Source organism: Chiloscyllium punctatum, chromosome 25, assembly GCF_047496795.1.
Source record: "Chiloscyllium punctatum isolate Juve2018m chromosome 25, sChiPun1.3, whole genome shotgun sequence".
NCBI lineage: Eukaryota > Metazoa > Chordata > Chondrichthyes > Orectolobiformes > Hemiscylliidae > Chiloscyllium > Chiloscyllium punctatum.
In genome coordinates this window covers 87,640,581-87,666,985 of record NC_092763.1, presented here as the reverse complement: position 1 = coordinate 87,666,985, position 26,405 = coordinate 87,640,581, and the positions used below count along the sequence as shown (strand labels likewise).

Below are 26,405 nucleotides of genomic sequence, written 5' to 3'. Positions count from 1 at the left end.
TTTGTTTCAGGGCGGTTGGAGCGGGAGCGGGAGCCGGGAGATCGCTGTCTGTGTCCGGCCGGGGATGTGGGCGAGGCCGAGGCGCAGCCTCCCAGGTGTTTGTTTCAGGCCCGAGGCCTAGCTGGGCTGCTCCTCGCCATGTCGTGGCCGTGCTCGGGGACCCCGCTGTCGGGATGAGCGGCTGAGGCTCGGCCCCATGGCCCAGGAGAAGATGGAGCTGGAGCTGCCGCTGCCCGGCCCCGGGCCCGGGCCCTCGGCTCCCAGCGACGGCGGCCTCAGGAGATCCAATAGCGCGCCCATGATCAACGGCCTGAGGTAGGCCCAGGCTCCGGGTACAGGCCCCGCTGCTGTCGTTATGGAAACAGGGCAGCTCTGGCGCACAGGAAGATCCCACTCGCAGCCGGTGGCCGAGGCCCCGATTGGGAGAAGGAGGGAGTTTCAGGGCGGGCTCCTCAATCAACATCCCCCCGTCCCCGGTCCCCCCCCCCCCGTCCCCCCCCCGTCACAGCAACTTCAACAACACTCCTTCAGCCGTGAACTAATGTCCAACATCCCGAGATTGAGAGGGATGTGTTTACATCCTGGAGGTGTCTGAGTGAGTGAGTGAGTGATCTCCCCATGGCCACAGGGTGGTCGGGAGTAAACCACACACACACTCGGCTGTTTGGCTGGTGGAGAGAATCCAGGACAAAATCCCTGATCCCTAACATTAGAGGCAGGCTGGTCAGAGCTCATCTTCACACAGACGGTAGTAAAAACCTGAAACTTTCCCACAAAGTCCAGTGGGTCAGTTGAGATTGATCGGTTGTTATTGAGAGTATGAAGGTGCTTCACAGTAATCTAATTGGACTCGATATGACATTGCACTGAGAGTGATACTGGGACAGATGACAAGGAACCTTTAGACCAATGTGATGTGGGAGCATACGGCCCATCCAGTTTCCTACTCCTCCATTCAGTGAGATTGTGGCTGATCTGAAATTTCTCATATCCACTTTTCTGCCTTTTCCCACTATAAATCTTTCTAAGAGAGGCTTAAAGGTAGAAGAATTAGTGGAGAGATTTATGGAAATCATTTCAATATTTAGTACCAGGCAGTTGAAGGCACTGCTACAACTGGTGGAACAGAGATATTGTGAAGAACAAGAGACCAGAATTGGACAGACACAATGATCGTAAAGGTTTATGGGTAAGAGAGTTGTAGACATAGGATAGGCAAAGGCATAGACTGCCTGAGATGTTTCTATGACTATTACAGGACATGTACAAGACAAAAGTGAGAAGCATTGCAGGGAAAGTGACAGTTTGGAAGTCCAAATTGGACTGCACTTAAGGATTGACTGAGCCCCATTCTTTTACTGATTGTCGTGGATGATCTGAATGAATGATTGAGACTGGAGGTGTGATGGTCAGTGATGTTTGCTGTTAATGTTGACCATTTTAACAGGGATGATGAGAACATGAATGTCTGGAGAACTAGAGAAAAAAGCACAGGAAGACAGAGGTGTGAAGAAATAGAGAAGGATGAATCCCTAATGAGAGGAGGAGGAAGCAAAAAAGTGATGTGAAAATGAGAATTGAGGAGGTGTGGTGGTGTAGATAAGATATGGCTCAGTATCTCAGTTTATGATGGCCCTAGTATATTGAGAGGTCATGGTAGAAGATTACTAAGCCAGATAGAGCTCCAGCCAGATCTGACAATGGGTTGTGAAGCAGTTCTGTGCCAAAAAGTCTATAAAATCCTAGGAGCTTGCTGGTAAGACCACTGATTGTCTTGGAATAAAGGCAGTGAGCCTGAAGCATGGAGAGATAATTAGCTCTCCATGCTTCAGGCTCACTGCCTTTATTCCTGATGAAGGGCTTTTGCCCGAAACGTCGATTTCGCTGCTTGTTGGATGCTGCCTGAACCGCTGTGCTCTTCCAGCATCACTGATCCAGCTCTGATTGTCTTGAACTATCTTAATGGCCCAAACTAGTGTACAGGGCACAATTTTAACGTTTGAACTTGGAACAATGGGAGAAACATAAATTTTAGAGGGATATAGATGTTGTAGCTGCATGGGGAATCAGGTGGCCAATGAAATTTAATGGAACCATTACGTTTTATTAAGAAGAACAAGTATTATATGTGGCTGGACAAGCTGAGAAAGTGGTTAGATAAGTATACAGGATCCTCATATTTGATAGATATCTAGAATATAAAAGCATGGAAATTATGACAAAACACTTGGTCAGCCTCAGCTGGAACATTGTATTCACACGTTAGGAAGGTGCAGAAATGGTTCATGATAATGGATCCAGAAATAAGGAATTTAATTATGTGGATAGATTTAAGAAACTGCTACTTTAAGCTTGGAGAAGTGTAGATTAAGATGAATGTCATCATACCTGAAATATTAACTCTGTTTTTCTCTTCAAAGATGCTGCTGGAGCTCTAAGATTCTCTGGCAGTTTCTGTTTCATTTCAGATTTCCAGCATTTGCAGTATTTTAATTTTATGCTGTGATTTTGTTGTCTGCTATGTGGTCATAGGCCCTGGACAGTCTTGGAGAGATGTTTAATTATAGCACTGTACCCTATTTCAATACCTTTCTTTACTCAGCAGGAGACTAATCAGCACGAACAATTTAGACAATTTCATTCTACTTTCTCACCAACTCTGATTTGATCGTGGAGAAACAGATTCCTTTTTGGGGCCAAGAAGATCAAAAAGAGTTGGCAAAAGTGTTCAAAATCATGAAGGGTTTTGATAAAGTAAATGAGAACAGTCTCTTTCTGGTGGGAAGAGCATTGGTTTACAAAGACCTATATTTAAAATAATTGGAAAAAGAACCTGACGCTGGACTTTATTTTTCTGCATCATGTTGTTGTGATATGGAATATGCTGCTTGAAAGGACAGGGGAAACAGATTCAGCAGAAACTTTCAATAGAGGACTGGATAACTAAATTAAAGGGAAAATACACAGGGCTATAGAAGGAGAGCGGGGGAGAGTTGGACAGTTTTCAAATAGCCAGTACAGGCATGACTGATTGGCCTCCTCCACCATTCTCCATTTCCAGTGCTTGTATGAGGAAGTAAGCTGCAAATGATTGTTTGTGGGCTGGCCAGCTTCATAATTTCCATCCTCAGTTTGTCTCTTTGATGTTAACAGTTAAAGCAAAGAGCGGTTAATGCAATTTGTGATTTTAAGACAGGTTTTTGAACTTTTGTACCCAATGTTTATAGGTAGCAATGCATCACTTGCTGTTTGTGATGTCAGAACTGCCAAGCTGCTGTATTGTTATGTAGCACTAACCTTTTTATATGACTTAACATCCTAAACTGGAGCAAGATGTGAGATGCTCACAGGCGTGTCAGGAAAATGAAAACTGAGCTACAGAGGGGGTGAGTTACCAATTGTTGGGCTGTTGAAGGGACGGTCTTGCAGTGAGTGAATTTAAAGGGTTTGAGGGCTGAAATTTTTTAGTAAAGGTATTACAGGACTGTGAAAGGAGTTTAAGGTGGAAAGGTTGAAAGATTCCTCGTAAATTGGGGCTTAGGCAGAGGGTTTGGAGAGGGAGTTATGAGAGCTCCTTGAAAGTGGAGTCCCAGGTGGATAGGATAGTGAAGGCGGCATTTGGTATGCTTTCCTTTATTGGTCAGGAGTTGTGGCTGTACAGGACATTGGGTTAGACCACTTTTGGAATATTGCATGCAATTCTGGTCTCCTTCCTATCGAAAGATGTTGTGAAACTTGAAAGGGCTCAGAAAAGATTTACAAGAATGTTGCCAGGGTTGGAGGATTCAAGGTATAGGGAGAGGCTGAACAGGCTGGGGCTGTTTTCCCTGGAGCGTCGGAGGCTGAGGGGTTTATAAAATCATGAAGGGTATGATAGGATAAATAGACAAAATCTTTTCCCTGGGGTGGGGGAGTCCAGAATGAGAGGGCATAGGTTTAGGGTGAGAGGGAAAACTTTTTCACGCAGAGGGTGGTACGAGTATGGAATGAACTGCCAGAGGAAGTGGTGGAGGCTGATACAATTGCAACATTTAAAAGGCATCTGGATGGGTATATGAATGGGAAGGATATGGGCTGGGTGCTGGCAGGTGGAACTAGATTAGGTTGGGATATCTGGTCAGTATGGACTAGTTGGACCGAAGGCTCTGTTTCCGTGCTGTACGTCTCTATGACTCTATAACTGAGGGCAGTATTGGTGTTTGGGGTTGAAAGGTCAGATGGATTTGCTGGGGAGATGAAGGGGTTGAGAGCAAAAGCAGAATAGTGACAGCTACAGGGTAGAGGAATTTGAGGTTGAAGGAGTTTGATGGAGTTGAAGGGATAAGGATGGTATTGCAGAGCAGGGATTTCAGGCTGTTGAAGTTATAGCTTCTGTTGGTAGGAGTGAAATGAGGGGTATGCTTAAGCAATGTAATCAAGGGAAGCATGGAAAGTCATACTTGACAAATTTGCTGGAATTCGTTGAGGATATAACTAGTGGATTCGATAAAGGGGAGCTAGGGGATGTGGTTTGTTTGCAATTTCAGAAGGCTTTCGACAAAGTTCCACATAGAGTTTAGTCTGTAAAGCACATGGGATTAGAAGATAGTGTGTTGAGATGGATTAAAAACTGTTTGGCAGACAGGAAACAAAATGTAGGAATAAATGGATCTTTTTCCAAGTGGTAGGCAGTGACTGGTGGGATACTACAAGGATCAGTGACAGGACCCCAGCTATTCACAAATTACATTCATGATTTTGATAAGGAAGCTAAGTGTGATATCCCCAGAATTACAGAAGACACAAAGCTGCTAGGGTTTGTGCTGTGCGGAAGGTGTAGGGATGGTTTGGTGTGGTTTGGAAAAGTTGAATGAGTGGGCAGTTGCATGAAAGATATAATGTGGATTAATGTCATGTTATAAGCTGAAGGCAGCTTATATTTGAATGGCTGTGAATTGAGAGAGGGAAATGTGCAATGAGACCTGGGTATCTTTGTGCACCTCTTGTTGAAGGTAAGTATACAGCTGAAGCAGGCGATGAAGAAGACAAATGATATTCAGCAACCTTCATAGCGAGAGGATTCGAGTACAGGAGCAGAGATGTCGTGCTGTAATTGTACAGGGCGTTGGTGAGACCACACCTCGAGCATTGTGTTCAGTTTTGATGTCATCTGAACAGGAATGTTTTTGCTATGGAGGGAGTGTAGTGAAGGTTTATTAGCGTGATTCCTGGTCTGGCAGAGGGAGGTGTTAGGAGAGATTGAATCAGTTAGAATTACATTTGCTGCAGTTCAGAAAATGGGAGGGAATCTCATAGAAACCTATAAAACTCTAACAGAGCAAGTCAAGGTAGATGCAGGAAAGATGTTTCTGAAGGCAGGGGAGTCTAGAGCAATGGGTCACAATCTGAAGATATGGGGTAAATCATTCAGGACTGAGATGGTGAGAGATTTCTTCACCCAGAGAGTGGTAATGCTGTGGAATTAACGACCACAAAAAGAAATCAAGACCAAAACATTATCTAATTTCAAGAAGGAATTGGATATAGCATTTGGGGCTAATGGGATCAAAGATTAGATTAGATTACTTACAGTGTGGAAACAGGCCCTTCGGCCCAACAAGTCCACACCGACCCGCCGAAGCGCAACCCACCCAGACCCTTTACCCTACATTTACCCCTTCACCTAACACTATGGGACAATTTCCCATGGTCAAATCACCTGACCTGCACATTTTTGGATTGTTGGAGGAAACCGGAGCACCCGGAGGAAACCCACGCAGACATGGAGAATGTGCAAACTGCCTGAGTCAGGAATTGAACCCGTGTCTCTGGCGCTGTGAGGCAACAGTGCTAACCACTGTGCCACCGTGTCGCCCACAATGAATATGAGGAAATAGTGGGAACCTGCTATTGAGTTGGATAATCAGATGTGATCAGAATGAGTGGCACAGCAGGCTCGAAGGGCTGAATGGCCTACTCCTGTTTCTATGTTAGAGTTTGGAGATGGTTACAGAAATGTTGAGGGATTCAAACATGAGGATTGGATTTTGTCTTGGCAGTTTATCTATCTGGCTCACTGATGTTCCCCAGGGAAAGTATCTGCATTCTTTACAGGGTCAATAAATGCTGGTCTAGCAAGTGATGTCCAGATCCGATGAAAGACTAAAAAGATTAAAGTTTTGTGTGACTGATTGGTGGGTGAGTGAGTGGGACATTGTGTAGGAATTTAGCACTTTAAGACTTACGATGCTGTATTGGGAAAGCATAGATGGAATTAAATTTGTTCTATACTCAGTGTCTGGTTTTGAGTTTGTTAAAAGGACTGTCTTTGGTTTTGTTCCAATTACATTTTTGTGAATGGTTTTATTGATTTGAGTTATGTCTCCTTCAGCACCAGTGGATAGAACTGAATACAGAGTTCAATATCATGCCACTGTAAACCACACTCGAATTATTTTTGGCAACTTTGATCATTTTAAGGAATTTAGAATTAATTTCTTTAACAGTTGATCAGCAAGATCAATGGGCTGAGGAGTGGCAGATGGAGTTTAATTTAGGTAAATGTGAGGTGCTGTATTTTGGAAAGGCAAATCAAGGCAGAACTTACATACTTAATGGTCCTCTGGGGTGTTGCTGAACAAAAACAAGTTCATACTTTCTTGAAAATGGAGTTGCAGATAGTTAAGATAGTGAAGGAGGTGTTTGGTATGCTTTCCATTATTGGTCAGAGCATTGAGTGTAGGAGTTGGGAGGCCGTGTTACAGCTGTACAGGACAGTGGTTAGTCTGCTTTTAAAATATTGTGTGCAATTCTGATCTCCCTCCTTGTAGGAAGGATGTTGTGAAACTTGAAAGGGTTCAGAAAAGATTTACAAGGATGTTGCCAGGGTTGGAGGATCTGAGCTATAGGGAGAGGCTGAACAGGCTGGGGCTGTTTTCCCTGGAGCGTTGGAGGCTGAGGGGTGACCTTCTAGAGGTTTACAAAATTGTGAGGGGCATGGATAGGGTAAATAGGCAAAGTCTTTTCCCTGGGGTTGGGAAGTCCAGAACTAGAGGGCATAGGTTTAGGGTGGGAGGGGAAAGATATAAAAGAGACCTAAGGGGCAATGTTTTCACACAGGGGTTGGTACGTGTATGGAATGAGCTGCAGAGGAAGTGGTGGAGGCTGGTACAATTGCAACATTTAAAAGGCATTTGGATGGGTATATGAATAGGAAGGGTTTGGAGGGATATGGTCCGGGTGCTGGCAGGTGGGACTGGTTTGGGTTGGGATATCTGGTTGGCATGGACGGGTTGGACCAAAGGTCTGTTTCCATGCTGTACATCTCTGTGACCTTGTGCACTGCCTGGGTGTCTGGTGGAGGCTAGTTCAGATGAGGCACTCAAAAGGGCATTGGATATTTGTTTCCATTTAAAATATGTACAGAGTTAAAGGGAAAAGGCAAGCGATCAGTATTTAGTTAAAATGCAGGTGTGATGAGCTGAATGGCCTCCTTTGCACCCTAACACTTCTATTATTCATAGAAAAGAACAGTGCAGCACAGTACAGACCCTTCGGCCCACGATATTGTGCCGAGCATTTATCTTAACCTAAGATCAACCTAACCTACACACCACTCAATTTACTGCTGTCCATATCTTGTCCAGCAGTCACTTGAATGTCCCTAATGTCTACGACCACTGCTGGCAGTGTATTCCATAAACCCATCATTCCCTACGTAAAGAACCTACCTCTGACATCTCCCCTATATCTTCCTCCAATCACTTTAAAATTATGATCTCTTGTGACAAGCCCTGGTGAAAAGTCTCTGGCTATCTACTCTATCTATGCCTCTCATTACTTTGTATGCCTTTATCAAGTCACCCCTCTTCCTTCTCTCCAGTGTGAAAAGCCTGAGCTCACGTAATCTCTTTTCATAATACACACCCTCCAATCCAGATAGCATCCTGGTAAATGTCCTCTGCACCCTCTCTAAAGGATCTACATCCTTCCTACGATGAGGCGACCAGAACTGGACACAATATTCCAAATGTGGAAAAACCAGGGTTTATGGAGCTGCAGCAAAACCTTGTGACTCTTAAACTAAATCCCCCTGTTAATGAAAGCCAAAATACCATAGGCCGCCTTAACAACCCTATCAACTTGGGTGACAACTTTGAGGGATCTATGTACGTGGATCCCAGCCTCCCGCTGTTCCTCCACACTGCCAAGAATCCTGTCTTTAACCCTGTGTTCTGCATTCAAATTTGACCTTCCAAAGTGAATCATTTCGCATTTATCCAGGTTGAACTCCATCTGCCACTTCTCAGCCTAGCTCTGCATCCTGTCAATGTCTTCTTGTAGCCTGCAACAGGCCTCGACCTTTGTGTCATCAGCAAACTTACTAACCCACCCTTCCACTTCTTCATCCAAGTCATTTGTAAAAACTACAAACAGCATAGGCCCAAGAACAGATCCCTGCAGGACACCACTGGTCATTGACCTTCAGGTGGAATACTTTCCATCCACTACCACTCACTGTCGACTTTTGGCCAGCCAATTCTGTATCCAGACAGCCAAATTTCCCTGTATCCCATTGTTCCTATCTTTCTGAATAAGTCTACCATGAGGAACCTTATCAACTAGGAGAAAGTGAGGACTGCAGATGCTGGAGATCAGAGTCCAGAGTGTGGTGCTGGGAAAGCACAGTAGGTCAGGCAGCATCCAAGGAGCAGGAGAATCGACGTTTCGGGCATGAGCCCTTCTTCAGAAAGAAGGGCTCATGCCCGAAACGTCGATCCTCCTGCTCCTTGGATGCTGCCTGACCTGCTGCACTTTTCCAGCAATACATTTTCAGCTCGAACCTTATGAAATGCCTTACTGAAAATCATATATGCCATTTTCACTGCTTGACCTTAGTCAACTTGACTTGACATGACCTCACAGAACTCAATAAGGTTTGTGAAGCATGATCTATTCCTCACAAAGCCATACTGACTATCAATCAAACTATGTTTTTCCTAATAGTCATAAATCCTATCTCTCAGATTCCTTTCCAGTACCTTGCTCACCACAGATGTAAGACTGGCTGGTCTGTAATTCCCAGGGATTTCCCTATTCCCTTTCTCGAAAAGAGGAACAACTTTCACCTCCCTCCAATTAACTGGTGGTACTACTGTGGAGAGTGAGGATGCAAAGATCATCACCAGAGGTGCAGCAGTCTCATTCCTCACTTCCCATGGGAACCTTGGATATATCTGGTCTGGCCCTGGGGACTTATCTATCTTGATGCTTCTCAGGATTTCCAGCACATCTACTTTCTTAATATCAATCTGTTCATGCCTATTAACCTGGTCCAGATGTTCTCATTATCAACAAGGTCCGTCTCTCTCTGGTGAATAGTGAAACAAAAAAACTCATTAAGGGCCTCCCCTACCTCTTCAGATTCGAGGCACAAGTTCCCTCCACTATTCCTGATCGGCCTGACCCTCTCTGATCGTTCTCTTATTCCTCACGTACCTTTGGGTTTTCCCTAATCCTTCCTTCCAAGACTTTTGTGCCCCCTCCTAGCTCTCCTCAGTCCATTTTTGAGGTCATTCATAGCTACCCCTGTAATCTCTAAAGCTGTGCCAGATCCTTGCTTCCTCAACCTTAAGCTTCCTTCTTCCTTTTGACGAGAAGCTGTTCTGCTTTTGTCATCCAAGGCTCCTCCACCTTATCATTCCTTGCCTGTCTCAGTGAGACAAAGATATCCAAAACTCGTAACAATTGCTCCTTAAACAGCCTCCACATTTCTGTTGTGCATTTCCCGTAGAATAATTGTTCCTAATTTATACTCCACAGCTACATATTGAGTCAGGAATCCTTCGTGGACGCGCTTGACAAAATCGGCTCCATCCAGACCATCTGCACTAAGGAGGTTCCAATCAATATTGGGAAAGTTGAATTCACCCATAACAACAACTCTGTTACATCGGCACCTTTCCAAGATCTGCTGTCCAATCTGTTCTTCCATCTCTCTGCTGCTATTGGAGGGGGAGGAGAGAGTCTATAGAAAATTCCCAATAAAATGATTGCTCCTTTCCTGTTACTGACTTCCACCCATACTGACTCCGTAGACAAACCCTCCTGAACAACCTGCTTTTCTGTAGCTGTGATGCACTTTCTAATTAACAATGCTACTCCCCGTCCTCTCACACCTCTCCCTGTTCTTTTTAAAAGATCTAAACCCTGCCTCTGTGAAATCCATATCTCTGTATTCAAAGTGGATCCAGCCAGGACTGGACTCAGTACTCAGTGTGAGGCTTAACCAGAGAACTGTAGAGTTTGGTGACTTTTTTATTATTCATTCAAGGTACCTGGGCTTTGTTGGCTCAGCCAGCATTTGTTGCCCATTCCTTCTTACCCTTGAGCTCGTGGTGGTAAGCTGAGGTTTTGCAATAATGTTCACCCACCCATTGGCATTCTCGAATGCAGCCCCAAACTGATAGAGTGTGTTGAATTTGGAGAATTTAACAACTGTTTAATTATTGTCATTAATTTTGGAACATGATTTCATTAAGAAGCTGATTAGCATCTTAACTACACTTCAATTCTGATTTCTTTATAAGCAGTAATGAGCACATAGTATTTTAAAACCAAGAGCTGAACCTTGAGCCTATCCTATGAGGCGTGCTGTCTGATGCTAATGAAAATCATATTTATGATTTCTGTTTGGATTTTTTTTAGTGACAATGCTCAGGTTTTTCAACCCGATGTCCTGCGCAATCGGAGAAACAGCACCACTATTGTGAACCGGCACAGTCAGGTAAAGACAAACCGTGGGTGGGGGAGTGTGTGTGGGTGGGTTAGTGGGTTAACGTTGTGTTAACACCATGAAGTTGTAAACAGTCCTGATGGAATCATGTGTCTGAAATGGAAGTAAATCTGCTGGACATTTGTGACTCGACCTCATCGGTAGTTCTCTTCCTACTTTTTGCCATGGATTATATAATTTACCATAAACCTATTGCTATGACAGTAAAGCTGTTGATACCTGGGAATTTACTAGTATAGCTAGATCAGGAAGAGGTAATTGTTAACTGCAATTATTGGTAAGCAGCAGGAGAAAAGTTGGAGCTGTCTTTTTTTCTATATGTCAAATTAAAGCATTGACCAATAGCATTGGGGACTATTGTTAGGGCAATATTATTTTTCATGATTTCTTCTGTCACTTCCTTGTATTACATTTCATCTGTACCATAATGTCTGCAGACACATCCATGAAAATGGGTGTCACATTTACCACTCTTCGGTTCTCGGGCTTCTCCTCCATATCTAAGGAAGACCGGGACAAGCCCTCCTGTGACCTCCAATCCCACTTCCTATAGCTCTAAACTATCCAGGCCAGATGACATATCCACTTTGAGCATAGCTACCCTTTTCAGTACCTCCTGCCCTTTCAGTTTCCAATCTATCCATTATCTCTACCGATATCTGCTTCTACTAATGTTTTGACTCTTTTTAGTAAATACCAATATGAACTACTCATTAAATATTCTAACCTTGAGAATTGTTGAAAAAAGGAAATGCCATGAAAGCTTTTCACCTTGCAGTCATCAGGACAGATGCAGGAGTAGCAAATTTCAAAGAGAATAATACTCTATAATGTTTCAGAAACAGGATGCTGATTGGCTGTTAAGTGGACTTCCAGTAAGGCGTTTGATAAGGTTCCCATGGTAGGCTCTTGCACAAAATACGGAGGCATGGGATTAGACCATAAGACATAGGAGTGGGAGTAAGGCCATTTGGCCCGTTGAGTCCACTCCGCCATTCAATCATGGCTGATGGGCGTTTCAATTCCACTTACACGCGGTCTCCCCATAGCCCTTAAATCCGTGCGAGGTCAAGAATTTACCAATTTCTGCCTTGAAGGCATTTAACGTCCCGGCCTCCACTGTGCTCTGTGGCAGTGAATTCCACAGGTCCACCACTCTCTGGCTGAAGGAATGTCTCCTCATTTCCGTTCTAAATCGACCCCCTCTAATTCTAAGGCAGTGCTCACTGATCCTAGTCTCCTCGCCTGACAGAAACAACTTCCCAGCCTCCGCCCTTTCTAAGCCTGGCATTATCTTGCAAGTTTCTAATAGATCTCCCCTCAACCTTCTAAACTCTAATGAATGCAATCCCAGGATCTACCATTTTCATCGTATGTTAGGCCTACCATTCCAGGGATCATCCATGTGAATCTCTGCTGGACATGCTCCAGTTCCAGTATGTCCTTCCTGAGGTGTGGGGCCCAACATTGGACACAGTATTCTAAATGGGACCTAACTAGAGCTTTATAAAGTCTCAGAAGCTCATCGCTGCTTTTATATTTCAACTCTCTTGAGATAAATGACAACATTACATTCGCTTTCTTAATCACAGACTCAACCTGCAAGTTAACCTTTTAGAGAATCCTGGACTAGCACTCTCAGATCCCTTACTTTGGCTTTATGAATTTGCTCATGTTGAATTTCATCAACCATTTCCTGGACAACTCTCCTAAACTGTCTTCAATCTTCCTACAGCCGTCCTACCTCCTCAGTACTACCTGCCTGTCCGCCGAACTTTGTATCATTGGCAAACTTTGTCAGAATGCCCCCAGTCCCTTCATCCAGATCATTTATATATAAAGTGAACAGCTGCGGCCACAACACTGAACCCTGCGGGACACCACTTGTCACCGGCTGCCATTCCGAAAAAGAACCTTTTATCCCAACTCGCTGCCTTCTGTCAGACAGCCAATCCTCAATCTATGCCAGTAGCTCACCTGAAACACCATGGGCTCTCAACTTACTCAGCAGCCTCCTGTGAGGCACCCAATCAGAGGCCTTTTGGAAGTCTAGATAGATAACATCCACAGGGTTTCCTTGGTCTAACCTACTTGGTACATCTTCAAAGAATTCTAACCGGTTTATCAGGCACAACCTCCCCTGACTAAATCCATACTGACTTGATCTAATCCGAGCCTACACTTCCAAGAATTTAGAAATCTCATCCTTAACGATGGATTCTAATATTTTACAAACGATCCAGGTTAAGTCAGTCGGCTTATAATTTTCCACCTCTTGTCTTGATCCTTTCTTGAACAACAGCGATTTTCCAATCATCTGAGACTTTCCCTGACTCCAGTGATTTTTGAAAGATCACAACCAATGCCTCCACTATTTCCTCAGCCCTCAGAACTCTAGGATGCAGCCCATTGGGGCTCAGAGATTTATCAATTTTTAGACCTTTTAGCTTTTGTACCACTTTCTCTTTTGTAATGGCTACGATACTCAACTCTGCCCCTGACTCTCCTTAATTGTTGGGATATTACTCCTGTCTTCCACAGTGAAGACTGATGCAAAATATTTAATAAGTTCTTCAGCTGTTTCCTTATCTCCCAGCACTACCCTTTCTGCATCAATTTGGAACGGCTCAATGTCTACTTTTGCTTCTCATTTTTTTTTGTTATGTATTGAAAGAAGCCTTTACTATCATTTCTAATATTACTGGCTAGCCTATCTTCATATTTGATCCTCTCCTTCCTTATTTCTCTCTTTGTTATCTTCTGTTTGTTTTTGTAGCCTCCCAATCTTCTGATTTCCCAGTGCTCTTGGCCACTTTATAGGCTCTCTCTTTTTCTGTGATACATTTCTTGACGGCTGTCTAATCCCCCTGGATAATCTTTCTTTTCTCTGTACCGTGTCCTCAATTACACCCAGAAACTCCTGCTATTGTTGCTCTACTGTTTTCATCACTAGGCCTCTGCTTCCAGTCAATTTTCGTCAGTTCCTCTCTCATGCCCTTGTAATTACCTTTATTTAACTGTAACACCATATTGAGGGTGATTTAGCAGTTTGGATCAGAAATTGGCTAGCTGAAAGAAGACAGGGGTGGTGATTGATGGGAAATGTTCATCCTGAAGTTCATTTACTAGCGGTGTACCGCAAAGATCTGTTTTGGGGCCACTGCTGTTTGTCATTTTAATAAATGACCTGGATGAGGGCATAGAAAAATGGGTTAGTAAATTTGTGGATGACACTAAGATAAAGTGGAGTTGTAGATAGTGCTGAAGAATGTTGCAGGTTACAAGGGGACATAGATAAGCTGCAGTGCTGGGCTGAGAGGTGGCAAATGGAGTTTAATGTGGAAAAGTGTGAGGTGATTCATTTAGGAAGGAGCAACAGGAATGAAGAGTACTGGACTAATAGTAAGATTCTTGGTAGGGTAGATAAGCAGAGAGATCCCTGTAAGTTGCGAGCCAGATTGATAGGGTTGTTAAGAAGGCATATGGTGTGTTTCAGAGCCATGAGATCATGTTGCAGCTGTACAAAACTCTGGTGCGGCTGCACTTGGAGTATTGCATCCAGTTCTGGTTCTCGCATTTTAGGAAGGATGTGGAAGCTTTGAAAAGGGTTCAGAGGAGATTTACTAGGATGTTGCCTGGTGTGGAGGGAAGGTCTTATGAGGAAAGGCTGAGGGACTTGAGGCTGTTTTTGTTAGTGAGAGGTGACTTAACTGAGAAGTATAAGATAATCAGAGGGTTAGATAGGATGGACAATGAGAACATTTTTCCTTGGATGGTGATGGCTAGCATGAGGGGATATAGCTTTAAATTGAAGAGTGACGGATATAGAACAGATGTCAGAGGTAGTTTATTTACTCAGAGAGTAGTAGAGACATGGATCATGCTGCCTGAAACAGTAGTAGACTCGCCAACTTTAAGGGCATTTAAATGGTCATTGGATAAACATATGGACGATAATGGAATAGTGTAGGAGAGGTGGGCTTCAGATTGGTTCCATAGGTCGGCGCAACATTGAGGGCCGAAGGGCCTGTACTGTGCTGGAATGTTCTATGTTCTATGAACTCTGGCCATCTAATCTGTTCTAACAATGCCCAGCATTACGGAGCTTGTCAATTGAATAATTTCGCTTCATTTCATCGAAGGTGATTGCAGAAAATGAAAACTCATGGTGCAGGCAGTAACATATTGACATAGATCAAAGATTGGGTGGCTAACAAGAAGCAAAGGGAATAAGTAGATCTTCCTCAGGCTTGCAGAATGTGAATGGTATGCCACAAGGGTCAGTGCTGAGGCCTCAACTCTTTATAATTTATATAAATAATTAGATGAAGGGATCAAATGTAAAGAAGCTAAATTTACTAATATGCAAAGATAAGTAGGAAAGTGAGTTGTGAAGAAGACCTAAGGAGTCTACAAAGGGATGTAAAGAGCTTAAGTGAATAGGCAGAAGTCTAGCAAATGGAGTACAATGTGAGAAAGTTCATTTTGGCAAAAGAAATAAAAAAGCATATTATCTAAACAGCCAGAGTTTGCAGAGCTTTGAAATGCAGAGAGATCTAGGTGTCCTAGTGCATGAATTGCAGAACATTAGTATGTGGGTCATTCTAGAACTAAGGTCATAGTTTAAAAATAAGGAAATGCCCATTTAAAACACCAGGAAACGCTGTTTTCTAGGTTGAGAGTCTTTAGAATTCCCTTCCTCAAAAGTGGTGATGGGCATTGAAATCCACACAAATTGAGGTGTATCTGGAGTCAGGTGACAGCCAAACTCTGTCAAAAGGCAGATTTCCGTTGTTAAAGGACATTAGTGAACCAGAGATGTTTTCATGGCTGTCTTCAAATTCTATCAATTGCCCTAGGCATCTGGGTTAGTAACAAAAATACATTGCTGGAGAAACTCAGCAGTTCTAACAGCATCTGTGGAGAGAAAGCAGGGTTAATACTTTGAGTCCAGTGACCCTTCTTCAGAACTGGAATGCTAATCCAATGACAATGACACAAAACCATAGTTTCCTTTTTCCAAATAAGCAAGCACCTCCCATTTTATAGGAAGGATGTTCTTAAATTGGAGAGGGTGCAGAAAAGATTTACAAGGATGTTACTGGGACTGGACGGTTTGAGTTATAAGGAGAAGCTAGATGGGCTAAGACCTTTTTTTCCCTGGAGCGTAGAAAGTTGAGGGGTGACCTTTACAGAGATTTATAAACTCATGAGGGGCATGGATAAGATGAATAGTGATGGTCTTTTCCCGAGAGTGGTGGGGTTCAAAACTAGAGGGCATAGCTTGAAGGGAAAAGATTTAAAAGGGACCTGAGGGGCAACTTTTACATGTATGGAATGAACTGCCAAAGGAAGTGCTAGATACAGATACGGTTACAACATTTAAAAGACATTTGGTTGGGTACATGAATATGAAGGGTTAAGAAGGATATGGGCCAAATGCAGACAAAAAGGTCTACTTTAGTTTGGGAAACTTGGTTGGCATGGACGGGTTGGACTGAAGGGTTTATTTCTGTGCTACGTACTCAGAGCTCTAGCTAACTGATTCACCAGAACACAATTCCACCCAGGATCTTGGGCAAAGCAACCAAAATCACAATGGCAACTAGTCAGTTTCACACAGTGACTGCATCCAAATGTTGCACTGAGAGAGCAAGAGACATGCATGTGGAAAAGATGCATGCACCTCTGAAGTGCTTCAGCTTCAGGTCGTTGGTGCCCAGCTCTGAGACTGTTTGGTTGTGACAGTGCTATGGCACTAGATACCTTGACCAGGCTGTGCTGCATTCTTCCAAAGTTGACATTTTTCAGTTTGATCAGCGCACAAATGATATTTTTAGGTGAATTTTTAAAAAAACTTAAAATTCTAGATTTGTGATGTATTTATTTGTCTTATTTCTGTTTTTGTAGATTGTTCCCTCATCTCCAGTTCGTATCCCCAGCAGCAGGCTACATCAGATTAAACAGGTAAAGCTGCATCATCCTTCTAGAATGATTCAAACTGAATGACCAGAGTTCCGTTTCAGTGCAGGGATTAAATGTTCAATCATAAACTGTTATTTCTGATTTCAGAGGTGAGAACATTCCTGGTGTTACACTGTTCTAGTTTGAGGCGATGTTTTTCATCAATAACCTAATTATTGTTGGGTTTTTTCCGAAGAGACACCCAAAATATTAAACTAATTGACAGGCTAAAATAAAAGTATGGATCTGTATGTAGTGGAAGCTGGTTGTGTATCAGATCCTGTAAGTCATAACACACAGAAGTAAACTGCCTGATTTTTATTTAAAGTTTTGTAGAGATACACTGACCCGTAACAGATCTCCTCATTCTTCAGGACAAGGAGGCATGTGACCTTTGCTGAAGACGACACAATATCATTCTTTGAACCTTTAGCAAATTCAGTAAATAGCCGATGATTTGTGTGTCATTTTTGTTCTACGCAATGATAATGGAGTTGGGGGAGAATTTTCGGAAATTAGTTCCATTGTGAACCTGGTGAACAAAAATTGCACCAACATTGTGAACACTGATAATGTAAAATGCAGTTGAAAATATTGACAGGCATTTAACATTTGAAACGTTAGGTAAACAACCAAAAATCCTCACCAGGAAGTAAAGTTTTGTGGTCAGGAAATAGAAGATTTTCGATAGATATTCAGCTGAATTGGAATAGTCAAGTTGTCAAAATGAAATCCCTTTAAAATAGTGTCAGACATAATGATGCAGAGTGTAACTGTTAGGGTTAGAAGGTGTGATAATGAAATTTCTTGATATTGATGGGTTATGGTCAACCTCATTTATAAGATCCACATTATGCCGATCTACTGGTTGAACCTAATGATCGGAAACTTGTTGATTGTGGAAACTGGACCTTACTTGCTCCCTACCATGGAGCAGCAAAGTCCAGCTAATGACACACCACTCGCTTTTGCTGTCCATCTATTCCTGGTTTATTTAAGAAATAATTGCTAACTTCTATTTTAAAACTATCATTGCATGCTCAGACATCCTGAGCTCTTCTTTGTTCAGAATACAGTGAGTGGAAAAAGTTTGACTGGATTTAATGTATCAAAACTCTTTGATCTTAAAAATACTAGAAGGTCTTAGCATCTGTTTACAAATGCAAATATGATTTATGAAATCAGCTGTGCATCAGCTGCATTGACGTCAACATCTGCAAACGCAGCACAAACATCACGAAACTTCCTTCTTTCCAGTGGCCTAAAACTGACATTAAACTCAACACACAGGACAAGATTTGATTTTAACTACTTAAAAACTAGACGCTGACACTGGGCTGTCAGTGTAAGGTTGAAGTCACTTTGAGGCTACGTATATTTTAGAGGAGTTCTTAAATAAACTGACAGTGTACATGCTCAAACCCAGAGAATCCTGTACTGTCGTGTCCCAAGTTACCCCTGTGGTGAAAATATAACACAATAGTACTTGAAGACTTGATTTTTTTTCTTTAAATAGGAAGAAGGAATGGACCTCATGAACAGAGAGACAGCTCATGAGAGGTAAGATTGGAGCCACATGTTTATTTAAATTTGCAGTCAGAATCTTTGCTGCCACTCAGCAGTTTCGAACTGTATTTCTTTTACCTCTGGACATTCGAGACATACTTGCTTCCAAGAGTTTTCATATTCAGAGCAGCCGTTTCATAATGTGGTGATGTTTTATGAATGTCACATTTCTCTATATCAAGATTCATCACTCTGCTCTTAGTTTGCTCTTGCTGTGTTTTGTATTTCCAAACTGTGCTCAATCTGTCTCTGGATTTTGCTGCTTCTTAAGAGCAGCTGTGTCTTGGCTTTCCTTGTTAATCCTGAGTGTGCTTTATAAACAGGGGAGTACAGGCAGCAATGCAGATGAGTGTTTCATGGGAAGAGAGCTTGAATCTGGTGAGTCATCAATACACATGGAGAAATGTCCTTTGTTATTGAACTCTTAGTAGCTGCTTCGAACCACAGTTACTTCCAGTTCTCGGGAGGAGTGATAATGTGCTCCTTGAGAAAGTAATCCAGTGAAGTAACACTTTTTAATAGATTATTCCATTCAGTGCAGCTCATTTATCAGCGACTGAAAAATCTCCAGGTATGATCAGATATGGCAGGAAGAAAACTTAAAATATTTCTTACTTTAATCCTTTCGAATTCTGAATGAGTCCAGGCACTTGATACCTTCACAGACACAGTTTGATGAACAGTGTCAGATTAAAGTGAGACATGAATTCCAAACAGATGTAAACTGAGCGCATGTATAGAAACTGAACCACTTACAAAGACAGAAGTATGTTTTGTAGTCTCTCTGCATTGTTTCCTCACAAAGAGACTACAATCTAACTGTACCTATGTTTATGGCTGAAGAGGTAGTCAAATTGTACACTGGTCTGGCAGTATCTGTGGAAAGAGAAACCAAGTGAATGTTTTGAGTCCAGTATGATTTGAAGAGCAGTCATAACATGTTGAAATATTAACTTTGTTTCTGCCTCCACAGATGATGCCAGACATGCTGAGTTTCTCCTGAACTTTGTTTTTGCTTTTATTTAACTATGCACAGTACACCTCAGTGATGCAATCTGTTTGACTTGTGAGAGGGTGTGTAATGGACAGTTAAATTAATGCACTTATGGGAATACATAACATACTGCAGTCTGGTTATTGCTGTCTAGTCCAAGTAGAAACTAGAACTCTGTTTAAGGCCTGTCCTTTGTGAAAGTAATCTTGTGTTGTTCTGTTCACTTAGAGTGATAATGACCTGGATAAATCTGCCTCGCCAAAGCGTATTGACTTCATTCCAGTGTCACCAGCTCCGTCACCAACCAGAGGAATCGGGAAGGTAGGAGGTGTTACAGAAAGTAACCTGGACTGATCTGAAAGCAGGAGAAAGTGAGGACTGCGGATGAAAGCAACCAAGTTATCACTTGTCAGGCTTTTTCAAAGAATTATCCCAGCTGTCTAATGGGGAGTCATTGTAAAGAAACCAAGTCTATTGGAAATTGATCGCACTTATCAGCATAATATTGATCTCAACACTTCCACTGTTCATTGTGCGTGAGTGGAGGTCTGTGGGAAGTTGGCTGAGGGGAAGCAGGGAGATGGGTTGGGGTAGAGATTGCGGTAGTGTGGAAGTCTGGTTGATGGGGCCGGGGCAGAGTCACAGTGATAGAGCATGCTATTGGTGTGGGAGAATTGAGGAAGAGGGAGATGGGTGGGGGCACAGGAGGTGTTTGGTGGGGTGGAATTTAGATAACTGACTCAGGGAAGTTGGGGGGAGTTGGATAGGTGAGTGGGGGAGTTGGTGGGGAGAGGTGGAGAAGGTTATGGAAGAAGGGGAGGGAGGTTGTGTTTTTGATTAAGGCAAGTATCACAGCAGTAATCAGATGAAATAACTGAAGGGTCATCCAAAAGGGCTTTGTGGGTGGAGCTAAGAAATCGGAAGGGGATGGTGACATTATTGGGGTTGTACTATAGGCTCCCAAATAGTTCATGGGAAATAGAGGAACAAATATGCAAGGACATTGGGGAGACTTGCAGAAGCAATAAGGTTGTCATAGTGGGGGATTTTAATTTTCCAAACATAGACTGGGACTGCCAAACTTTTAAGGGCTTAGATGGGGTGGAATTTGTTAAGTGTGTTCAAGAAAGTTTCCTCAAGCAGTATATAGAGAGCCCTACTCGGGTAGGGGAAAAACTTGACCTATTCTTGGGGGGAGATAGGGCAGGATAGGTGACTGAGGTGACAGTGGGGGAGCACTTTAGAACCAATAACCATCGATCTATTAATCATAAAATAGTTATGGAGAGGGACAAAACTGGTCCACAGCTTCAAGTTCTAAACTGGGGCTAGGTGAATTTTGATGGAATTAGACAGGAGCTTGCAGGGGTTAATTGGAGTAATTTGTTTGCAGGTAAAGGGACCTCTAACAAGTGGGAGGCCTTTAATCCTGTGAGTGTGAAGGCCAAGGTTGGCAGGAATAGGGAATCCTGGATGACAAGAGATATTGAGGCTTTGACCAGAAAAAAGGAGGAGGAGTGGCTCAGGTACAGGCAGCTGGGATCAAGATTAGGGTGAATCCAAAGAGGTACTTTAAGTAGATTAAAGGAAAAAAAGAGAGATTAGGCCTCTCAAGGACCAAAGTGGACATGTATGTGTAAAACTGCAGGAGATGGGCAAGGTTTTCAATGAATATTTTTCTTCTGCGTTTACTGGGAAAGACATGAAGACTTGGGAACTTGAGGAAATTAGTGGCTATATCTTGGGGACAGTCCATATCACAGTAGAGGTGGTGTTGGATATGTTAGAATGTATGAAGGTGGATAAATCTCTTGGTCCTGACCAGATATATCCAAGAACCCTGCAAGAGGCTAGAGATAAAATTGCAGGGGCTCTGGCTCATATTTTTGCGTCATCATTAGCCATAGTCCTGGAAGACTGGAGGGTAGCGAATGTTGTGCCCTGATTCAAGAAGGACTGCAAAGAAAAGCCTAGGAACTGTAGACCAGAAAGCCTAATGTCTGTGGTGAGTAAGTTACTTGAGAAGATTCTGAGACAAGATGTACATGCCATTTGGAAAGACAGGATTTGATTATAAGTAGTTTGTTAAAGTTCCTTGATGAAGTGACCAAGAAGGTTGATGAGGGCAGCGCAGTAGATGTAGTCTATATGGATTTCAGTGAGGCCTTTGATAAAATTCCACATGATAGGCTGCTCTGGAAGGTGAGATCGCATGGAATCCAGGGTGAACTGGCAAATTGGATACACAATTGGCTTGATGGTAGGAAGCAGAGGGTAATAGTGGAAGGATGCTTGTTGGACTGGAGACCTGTGACTAGTGGAGTGCCTCAGGAGTTGGCGCTGGGCCCTTTGCTGTTTGTTATCGATATCAATGATTTGGATGAGAATATAGAAAGCATGATTAGTAAATTTGCCAATGATGCTAACACAGGAGGTATTGTGGACAATGAGGAAGGTTATCAGAAATTGCAGCAGGACCTTGATCAGCTGGGGAAGTGGACTGAGAAATGACAACTGGAGATTAATATAGGTAAGTATGAGGTCTTACATGTTGGAAAGTCAAATCAAGGTAGGAGTTTCATGGTTAATGGTAAGGCCTTAAGGAAGGACAGAGGGACCTTGGAGTTCAGGTGCATGGTTCTCTGAAAGTGGAGTCACAGGTAAACAGGGCAGTGAAGAAGACTTTTGGCACAATGGCCTTCATCAGTCAGGGCATTGAGTTTAGAAGTTGGGAAGTTATGTTGCAGCTGTACAGGATGTTGATGAAGCCAAACTTGTGTTCAGTTTTGGTTGCCTTGTTACAGGAGGGATGTTTTAAACTGGAAAGAGTGCAGAAGAAATTTACAAGGATGTTGCCGGGACTCAATGATCTGAGTTATAGGGAGAGGTTGGACAAGCTGGGACTTTTTTCTTTCGAGCATAGTAGACAGAGAGGGGGATGTTATGGAAGTGTACAAGATTGTGAGAGACATGGATAGGGTGAATGCACTCAGTCTTTTTTCCCACGGTTGGGGAATTGAGGACGAGAGGGCATCAGTTTAAGGTTAGAGGGGAAAGAATAAAAGGGAATCTGAGGGGCAACCTTTTTACAAGAGGGTGGTATGCATGTGGAATGAGCTGCCAGTGGAAGTGGTTGAGGCAGATACAATAACAATATTTAAAAGGCATTTAGACAAATACATGGATAGGAAAGGATTTGAAGGAAATGGGCCAAGAGCAGGGAAATGGGATTAGTGAGGATGGACATTTTGATCAGCATGGATCAGTTTGGGCCAAAGGGCTTGTCTCCGTGCTGTAGGACTCTGACTGTAAACATTTGGATGACTAAGTAGGGTGAATGAGAGAGAGGGAAGCAGTTAGGTGGGAGAGTGAATCAGATGATGGTACTAGGGGTGGGTGGGTGTGAGCCATTGTGAGACTGCTTTCTGGTGACAGGACATGGGAAAGTTGGGGGAGGGGTGGTGGATTGAGTTGGGGCTCCACTGACAGTGCTGCAGCCTGTTGGTGATACAGTACAAAGTCATCTTCAATGATCTGGATACTCTGAAGTGGAATTGAAAGGTCGACTTTCTGACTCTGCAATAAGATTCAACCCTGTGAAGCCTGGCTTAACTGATAGGTGCGAGCATCTTGTACCTGTTTATATTCAGGCAAATAGGCTTTCTGTGGTGGATTTCTGAACCAGTGGATGTCAGCTTCCTCTTGATGATTTGCAAATGTTCAAAAAACCCTGCTTGCACTTTCATTTGATTAAAGGAAAGGTCCAAATTGAATCTCAAACTTTAAGTCTGCTGTCTCAATTCAACCTTCCTTGTTTTTAAATATATTTCAGTCTCTACATGTGAAAGCCTTCCTACTCCCTGCTGACAGGACTGGATTTTCCCTTTTGGATATTGCTAACATGTGACTTTTCTGCCTCCCGCTCCCTACAGCAATGCTTCTCACCCTCCTTACAGATCTTTGTGAGCAGTAATGGGCTCCCTCCAAGCCCCACCCCTAGCCCAACAAGGAGATTTGCCACGTGAGTACTCCCTGGGAATTTTGTTGATTCAGAAAAGTTTCTTTGAATCTTGTGAATTTGGTGTGCCCTGAGCTATATTATGGTGATGTTTTTAAATAATTTACTGTCTGGAAATGGGTGTCACTGGCATTTATTGCACGTCCTGAGTTATCCTGATATAGTGATTGGAATTAGGGTACAGCTGAGCATCCAAGGAACAGAATCACAGAATTAAAGGCCACCTAAATAGAGTTGTCTCTGGGTATTGCTGTTTTTATAGATCTTTCTCTGGATCACTGACACCCCACATACAGAGGAGGACTTGCAAACTTTTGTTATACTGGCCAATTAATTTTAATATTGACAAAGTTAATAGTGTATTTGCAACAAAAAGTAAGAAAGACTCATTTACTGGAACATAAAAGTGTAAATACGATAGAGAATCAGGATCAGATTCTGCTCGCTGTCCACTCTCTGCTCGCTGTCCACTCGCTGCTCACTGCCCGCTCTCTGCTCGCTGTCCACTCTCTGCTCGCTGTCCACTCTCTGCTCGCTGTCCACTCTCTGCTCGCTGTCCACTCGCTGCTCGCTGTCCACTCGCTGCTCGCTGTCCACTCGCTGCTCACTGCCCGCTCTCTGCTCGCTGCTCACTGTCCACTCGCTGCTCACTGTCCACTCGCTGCTCACTGTCCACTCGCTGCTCACTGTCCACTCGCTGCCCGCGGCCCGCTCTCTGCCCACACACTGTTCACTGTCCAACCTCTGCTCACTGTCACTTTCTGCTCGCTGCCCACTCTCTGCTGACTGCCCACTTTCTTCTCGCTACGCATAATCTGCTCACTGTCAGCTCTCTGCCCGCAATCTGCTCACTGTCCAATCTCTGCTCTGTGCCCACACTCTGCTCACTGTCGCTTTAAGCTCGCTGCCTGTACATTGCTCGCTGTCCGCTCTCTGCTCACTGCTACTGTTGGCTCTCTGCTCTCTGCCCGCTCCCTGCTGGCTGCCCCTCCCTGCTGACTGCCTGCACTCTGCCCGCACACTGCTCACTGTCCAATCTCTGCTCTCTGCCCACTCCTTGCTCACTGCCGCAGTCTGCTCGCTGCCTGCACTCTGCTCACTGTCGCTTTCTGCTCTCTGCCCGTTCTCTGCTCACTGCCCTAACTTGCTCACTGCCACTGTCTGCTCATTGCCGACTCCTTGCTCACTGCCAGCACCCAGCTGACTGCCCGCTCTCTGCTGACTGCCCCGCTCTCTGCTGACTGCCCCGCTCTCTGCTGACTGCCCCGCTCTCTGCTGACTGCCCCGCTCTCTGCTGACTGCCCCGCTCTCTGCTGACTGCCCCGCTCTCTGCTGACTGCCCCGCTCTCTGCTGACTGCCCCGCTCTCTGCTGACTGCCCCGCTCTCTGCTGACTGCCCGCTCTCTGCTGACTGCCCCGCTCTCTGCTGACTGCCTGTGCTCTGCTCGCTTCCCGCGCCCTGCTCACTGGCGCCCTACCCTGGTTGTCGTATGTTTTATGATATGGGGTATAGGCTTGTGGGCAGTGTGAGTGCAATCAGCTTCTTTTGTGAATTCTAACTGCAGTGACTGTCCCCAGTGGAACAGTGGAGATGTGAGACATCATAGTGGCATATGTTATATCTGCTGCCTTAACCTGTCAAGGAGATCATCACAAATATGTACATCTAATTTATTTTGTTATAAAAAGTACAGTTTTTATTTAATGATAAAGATCAGTGCTTTTCTGCAGAAGTGAATTTGACAATATTTCTAAAGTTAAAGTTTTGAAGGATAATTTTCTGCAGATATCTGAACACTTTTTGCTGGTATTTGCTGTCCTGTGATCTTGGGGACCTCTTCAGTTCACAGCCTAAGTGAGACTACTGAAACCAAACCTTGTGCTAGTTTTCAGCAGCTGTTGATAGTTGGGTTTTGTTCGTGCCATTGATTACTAAAGGAATGTTTGAAGTTGTTGAGTTGGACCCGGTGTAGTTTTAAAATATTGATTTCTGTTATGATTTCAGTCGGAGAAGCCAGAGCCCAATCAATTGCATCAGGCCAAGTGCACTGGGGCCTTTGAAACGAAAAGGTAACTGTTCTGTATCAAATGTTATTTTTCTTTTAAAAAGACAATTTATTGTCCTGTCAAGTGCCATCAAAACTACAATTGATTGACTCTGGTTTAAAAACAATCCTAGATTTAAATCTCACTTCTACACTGGGTGCAGAATCCAGTCTGACTTCTTCCAAGAAAGTCGTTTTGAGCTGATAGGTGTATTCAAACAATCCCTTGGCACTGTCTCAATAAAAGCAGGAGTATCCTTCAGTTAGCTCCATCAAAATTCATTAAGTTATCATTTTTGTCATTGCTGGTTGCACTATCTTACTATGTGGAAACAAGAGTGCCCAAACTTGAAAAAAATTCAACAGATTGCCTTGACAGGATGAAATGTGCAAATACAAATTTTAAAAATCAACTACTGAAGCAGTCCACATCCATATACAGCAATACCTGGTCTGATAGGTTGCAAGCAACATTCACGTCATAAAAGTGCAGCCAATAACCATTTTGAGATGTTTTATGAGATGGTTTTCTGGATTGATACATTGAGAATAAGCCATGCTAGACTGGGTATTGTGTAATAAGGAAGTAATAATTAGCAATTCAACTGTTTCAGATCCCTGGGATAAAGTGATCAAAGTGTGATAGAATTCTTCATTTAAGATGGAGAATGACATAGTTGATGCCTAGATTAGGGCCCTAAATTTAAATTGAGGTAACTACAATAGTATGAAGCTTGAGCTGGATATGATAACTTGGGAAAAATTACTTAAAAGATATTGGTGATTAAGCAATGGCAAACATTTAGCAATAGAGGAATTGCAACAATTGTTTATTCCTGTCTGGTTCTGTCACTTCACAGCAGCTGTCCTGCAGTGTAGCTCCCTCACTGTTCAGCTGTGGGACTATCAGCCAAGATATTGCATTCATGTTTCTGGATTGAGTCGTGAACTTTTTTATCTTCTGACTCCAAGGCAAGAGTAATTTCCAACCACAGCTGACCTTTTCTTGCACAGACAAACGATGTCTGTAGCTGTAGCAATTAA

General features: G+C 43.3%; 1 protein-coding gene across 1 annotated transcript in view; it reads left to right on the top strand.

Annotated features, from left to right (window-relative positions):
- Positions 1-26,405, top strand: part of pabir2 (PABIR family member 2) — a 31,011-nt gene continuing 4,606 nt past the window's right edge. Inside the window, exons 1-8 of the mRNA XM_072595656.1 lie at positions 1-315; positions 10,687-10,765; positions 16,685-16,741; positions 18,255-18,298; positions 18,628-18,682; positions 19,527-19,619; positions 23,231-23,319; positions 25,322-25,386. Coding sequence (XP_072451757.1) covers positions 197-315; positions 10,687-10,765; positions 16,685-16,741; positions 18,255-18,298; positions 18,628-18,682; positions 19,527-19,619; positions 23,231-23,319; positions 25,322-25,386 — 601 coding nt within the window. The 5' untranslated portion in view covers positions 1-196. The remainder of the gene's footprint in view (positions 316-10,686; positions 10,766-16,684; positions 16,742-18,254; positions 18,299-18,627; positions 18,683-19,526; positions 19,620-23,230; positions 23,320-25,321; positions 25,387-26,405) is intronic.